The 5,603-nt window shown below is 51.1% G+C and overlaps 1 protein-coding gene across 1 annotated transcript in view; it reads left to right on the forward strand.

Moving 5' to 3' along the window:
• LOC111812663 (collagen alpha-1(I) chain-like) overlaps nt 1-4,633 on the forward strand; it is a 61,027-nt gene extending 56,394 nt beyond the window's left edge. The window contains exon 5 of the mRNA XM_023701409.1: nt 4,608-4,633. Coding sequence (XP_023557177.1) covers nt 4,608-4,633 — 26 coding nt within the window. The remainder of the gene's footprint in view (nt 1-4,607) is intronic.
• Nucleotides 4,634-5,603: the final 970 nt, after the last annotated feature.

Below are 5,603 nucleotides of genomic sequence, written 5' to 3' on the forward strand. Positions count from 1 at the left end.
CTGGAGGTGCTGGCGGGAACCTCTGGGGGAGGTTCCTAGGAGGTGTTTCCTCTGGTTCTCAGGGGCATCGGTATAGGGGCGAGTGCAGTGTATTTCAAGGACCCCGCTGGCCGCGCGCAGCCTTGGCTGGCACAGTTTGGCCAGCCTGGGAAGCTCAGAGTCTCCCGCCAAAGACCCCCGGAGGGCTAGAGGCTGGAAATACTGGGAGTGGGAGGGGCAGGGAGGAGCATAGAGGTCAGGGTCCTCATGCTGGGTCTTGGAAGCCTCAGCACCACTGCTCTCCATCTTTATCTGTCAGACCCCATCTTGGTCCTCAGTTTCCCCCTCAGTGTTTGCAGGCTGATCTAGGTGGGACAGAGAGACTGAGGCAAGAAAACGTAGGTGAGGGCTGGGTCCTGGTCTCCAGGGCCTTCGTAAGCCTGGACAGAGGAGCGATGGGTTAGCTTCCTGGAGCCATGGGGGTGTGGGGCGACCCAGAGTGGATTGAGTCTGGGGAGAAGACTGGGCTATCCCCTGGGTAGGCCCACTTCCCTTTTCTCTCCCCTCCTGCCCTTCCACCCAGCTGCTCTGCTGTTCTCACTTGACCCAGGGGCCCAGTCGAGTGGGGGCGGGGCACTTCTGGCACAGCTCCTACTCAGCTGCTGCTCTTAACTGTGTGACTTCAGACAGCTCACACACCTCTCTGAGCCGCGAGGGTGTGGCAGTAAGAAGCCTACCTCAACAGGGTGCTCTGGGGATTCAGAGATGGTGTGTGTGTGAAGTGCCCAGCGTGGTGCCAGGCCCTGCATGGTCAGTGCTCAGAAACATGGTGCCCAGCACTGCTGGGCCCCACTGGGGAGGGTGCAGAGGGTGCAGCAGGTCTGGGAGGTCTTGCGCAGGCTGTGAGCCCTTTCTGTTGGGGCATCTGTGTACTGTCAAGTCCAGATGTCTTGCCTGCCTGGCTCACCGGGTCCATCATTGGTCAGAGACTTTGTGACGCTCCTTTGACTCCCTTTTGGTGGGGCATTTCTGCTGTTCCCCCACAGCCCTCCTTGTTCTGTTCCTCTGGAGTTGAGGTTTCTACTCTTAATCAAGAACCCCCCAAATCTCCTGCTCCTCCCAGGCTCACGCTCCTTGCCTCCCTTCCCATACCTGTGTCTCTTGGGAACAGTGAGTATTTGCACAACGCTTTTGGCCTCAATGTTTGACATCCATTATCAGGTCCTATGCTTTCAATTCTGCTCAAGAGCATAAAACACAGGCCAAAGGATTATGTTGTCTTACAGATGGGGAAACTGAGGCACCAAGAAACCCTTTTTGTGTGTGTGTGTGAGTGACTTTTATTTTCCCTCTCTTAGCAGAGAGAGGATGGGGGATATTGGCAGTGAAAGGCATAAGTAGAAGAAATAGATGGCCCAGAGAGGCCAGAGAATGTGACAGGAGATGGCCCTCGTGCAGCAGCAGCCTGTGGGTGAAGAGGAGGCAAGGATGACTTTGGGGTGGAGCCTGGCTGGCCACGCACACATGTTCTGGGGCTGCAGCGGTCCTGCTGATGAGGCCTCCCAAGGGGAGAAGGTGGGCTGACAGGGCAGTAGCCGGGCACATGGGGCTTTTTCTAAGATTATCCTCCATAGGAAATGGGCCCATGGGCAGTGTGTGCTCCACCCAGCTGGCAAGTCTTTTCTGAAACCACAGCTCTTGCTGCTGCCTTGCCTTCGCATCCTGCCGGGCAGGGCGGTGGGGACCTAGAGCACACGGAGGACCTCTGCCCTCTGTATTTCTAATCAGATCGACTCAGGGGTCATCTTGCCCAACCCCTGCTTCTAGGCAGCCTTCATTAAGCAGTCTTTTGCAAAGCTCTTCCCGTATGTGGGACGCTGTTTGAAGGGAGCAAGGCATAGAAGACACTTGTCCTCATGGGGCTTGTGTTCCAGTAGGGGAGACAGACAATAAATGCCCAAAGTAGCTGGGAAGGAGCTGGCTGGAACAGTGGGTGAGAAAGATTAAGCGAGGGTAGCTTGGGAGAACCTCTTGGAGGAAGTTCTTTGTGCGGTGGGACACAAGTGGTGTTATATAGCTGTGGGTGAGATCATGGGGGCGGTGAGAGGATGGCTCAGGGATAATCCTGGGGTTTTGGCTAATGCCTGGAGTCATGGTGTGGTGTGTGCAAACTGGGCTGCCTTTTTTATTTTTTTGTTTGCTTGTTTGTTTGAGACAGGATCTCACTATGTAATTCAGATTGGCCTTGAACCATGTAGTGTTGGTTGGCTTGGAACTCATAGCAATCCTCCTGCCTTGGTTTCCTAAGTGCAGGGATTACAGGCATGCACCATCACCTGGCCTGGGGCTGGCTCTTGGTGGGTGGCCACATGGACCTCTTCCTAGGGCTGCTTGACTAACCTTCTAACATGGCTGCTGGTTTCTCAAGAGTGAGTGGTTCCTGAGAGGGGAAGGCAGAAAACGTGTTGGAAGGCGCACACTGATATTCCTACAATATCCTCCTGGAGCACAGGTCAGTCCTGTTCGGTCTGAAAGAAGTCTACATAAGGGCATGTATACCAGGTATCAAGAATAATGGGGGCCATGTTGGAAGCCAACCACTACAGATACCATGAGTGGCTACTCTGACCCAGCCCCAGGGAGCCATGGGAGTTGTGGAAAGGGCAGGGATGTAGGAATAAGACACAGGCATTTCTGTTCTGTCCCTGCTGCCTTCTAGCTGGTTTGTAGAGGATTAAATCCCATTGGGATGTAGTGGGCATCTTTTTCTCTTCTCAGAGCTAGGGGCCACAGCTGGAAAGGAGCTCAACTATTCTGTACCAAGGTCTTTGTCACTTAGACCAATCTGAAACAAAAAAGCTGATGCTGGGAGAAGAGGGGCTTCAGGGTCTGTCTGACTCACAATAGATGTTATATATATATCTCAGTTGTCCAAAGGAAAGCTGAGAGATGGGGCCCTCACCCAGCTTCTAGAAGAGTGGCTGACTCTATCAGGGCTGTCCAGAAAGGACTACAAGGGAGGAATAAAGAACATGTTTGGGCATGGTGTGGTGGTATAAACCTGTAATCTCCATACTGGGGAGACTGAAGTGGGAGAATTTCCATGAGTTTGAGGCCTGCCTGGCTTACATAGAGTTCAAGGGCAGCCCTTGCACTGCATAGTGGATCCTGTATCAAAAAATACACCCCCCAAAAAAAATATCCGAGAGACTGAGGTGAGGGGTGGATGGGAGCAGGAAAGAAATAACAGCAGTATGATTTATTCATTGCCCTCTCCTGCCGCTAGTCATGGAGGGCTCTGCAAATAATAATTAATTGTAGGCGTTTATATTTTTCTGGTTGGGGCATAACGCACATACCATGAAGTATGCAAAACTCACATGTACAGCCTGATGGATTTGCACATAGCTGTGAACCAGATCAAGTGCTAGAACATTCTGTGCCTCAGAAGCAGCCCTTCTGATCCTCTGCCAGTCGATGTCCCCCAAAGGTAACTGCTGCTCCCATTCACGCCATCACAGATGAATCTTGCCTTCTTCGACTTCATACAAATTGAATCACACAGTATGTGTGCTCTTGCATCTGGCTTGTGTCGCTCCGAGTGACGGCTGGGAGTTGTCTGGGGTTTGCGGGTCATGGTGGTCGTTCTATTTTTATTGCTGTGTTGTGTTCTTCTAGAGTGTGAGTAAGCCACAGTGGATGCGTCTTCTCCTCCGCTGGTTGCCATCTGGGCTTTTCAGTTCAGGGCTGTTAGGAGCAAATCTGCTGTGACCATTCAGCCTCCTGTGGCTCTGCAGGACTCCATAACTACTGAGGGGAGTTTTCCTTCATGTTCCCAGCTCTGGAAGGTGGGGGGGCCCATGACAGCCATGCTTCGCAGGTGTGAGTGGCCCCTTTTGCATGAGTCTGACCCTTCCCTGCACCGGTAGTTGGGAGGGACCAGGGGAGAAGGGGAGCCGGGGACAGAGAAGGATCCTCCAAGTAGACTGGCCGCCGCATTGGCTCTCAGCAGAGGCCTTGGAAACTGCGGTCACCAGCTCGCCTCCTTCTGTCCCCACCCTGGCATCTCCCTGGTCCTGATCTGACCACTCTCCAGTGAGGATTAAAGCAAATGCCTGGCTTTGCCTCCTGCTTTTATTTGATCACGTGCCCAGTGTATGCATGTGCAGCAGATTTTCCTGTTTTGCTTTTTCTTTCAGTCACCTGCAGACTCCATAGCCTTTAGTCATGTTGTATTTATTAAGTCAATTTTTAATTTTAGAGTATGTTTAGTAGCAAAATGGTACAGAGGGCTCCTCTGCCTGTGGCAAGCCTCTGGGTTCCTTTAATTTTCAGATACATTATTATTATTATTATTATTTATTATTATTATTATTATTATTATTATTATTTATTATTATTATTATTAGCTAAATTGCCTGGGCTAGGCTGGAACTTTCAATCCTCCTGCTTCAGCTTCAGTGTGCTGTTATTACAGACATGCAATGCTGTGGCCAGCTCCTAGATATAATTTTTAGAAATTCTGTTCTCACTCCTGATGGGTCCTGTGTTTTATACCAGGCCCGAGGATCCAGGGCTTGAACCTGAGGCCTCACCTAGACTAGGTCAGAGCACTACCTGTGAGCTAGGTGGCTGCTCCTCTGTTTGGAAATGACAGCTCTCAGTAAGCACGGGAGTAACAACTTCTTCCAGAGAAAGATTCTAGGTCCATTCCAGGTCAGGTAGGGGCCAAATGTAAGGACCTGCAGTTCTGGGCCAGCTGCAGGGGCCCAGGCAGCTCTTTGTCCCTTCCTAGCTTCACTCCTTAGCCCTTTCCCATCCTCCAGCCATGCCCTGCTACCTTGCATAGCTGGGGTGGAAGGGGAAGATTCAGCAAATACTTGGGCTCCCCTCCTTACCAGAAGGGCTTACTGTCTCCTCTGTCTAGCTTGAAAGGAAAGGAAATCCTGTAATTAACCCCCATCCCTCTGTGGCATCACAGTCTCCTTGCCTGCAAGTTTCTCATCAGCACCTCTGTGACCCCCTTTCCAGTTGGGCAGAAGTATGTAGTCTTTGACTACTGGGAATAAGTGGGACCTCTGGGCCCATCAGTGGCTCAGAGCCTGATTCTAGTCATGTCAGTAATTTGCTGTGTGATCTCAGGCAAGTTACTGAACTTCTCTGAGCCCTATTTTTTTTTTTTTAATCTGTGAGTATAGTGGGACCATCTTGTAATGTTTTTGTGAGCATGGAGGATAACACAAGTAAAATGTTGAGGTTAAATAAAATTTGGTGGTCAAAATGTTGCTAGTATTGATTTACTCTATTTTGTCCTTTCTCCTTTCTTCCCCTCATGGCGAGTCTCCAAGAGTTAGGTGTGCCTGCTCTTCCTTGTCCCCAAGATCAGATGTAGGTGACTTAGAGTCTTCGACTGGTTTGCTGGCCTCGTTACCCCTGAGAGCTGCCACAGGGGTGTGAGAGCTCGTGTGTACATTGGGTCACCTGCCTGCTTTGAAAGCAGGCACTGCTGATACTGAGTTTGGTGACTCATACCTATAATCCTAGCAATTTAGGAGGCTGAGGCAGGGGAATCGCCAATCTAAGACGGGCCTGAGCAATGCCATGAGACCTTGTCTCAAAAAGCC

The sequence above is a fragment of the Octodon degus genome, unplaced genomic scaffold (assembly GCF_000260255.1).
Source record: "Octodon degus isolate 3935 unplaced genomic scaffold, OctDeg1.0 scaffold00135, whole genome shotgun sequence".
NCBI classification, from domain to species: domain Eukaryota; kingdom Metazoa; phylum Chordata; class Mammalia; order Rodentia; family Octodontidae; genus Octodon; species Octodon degus.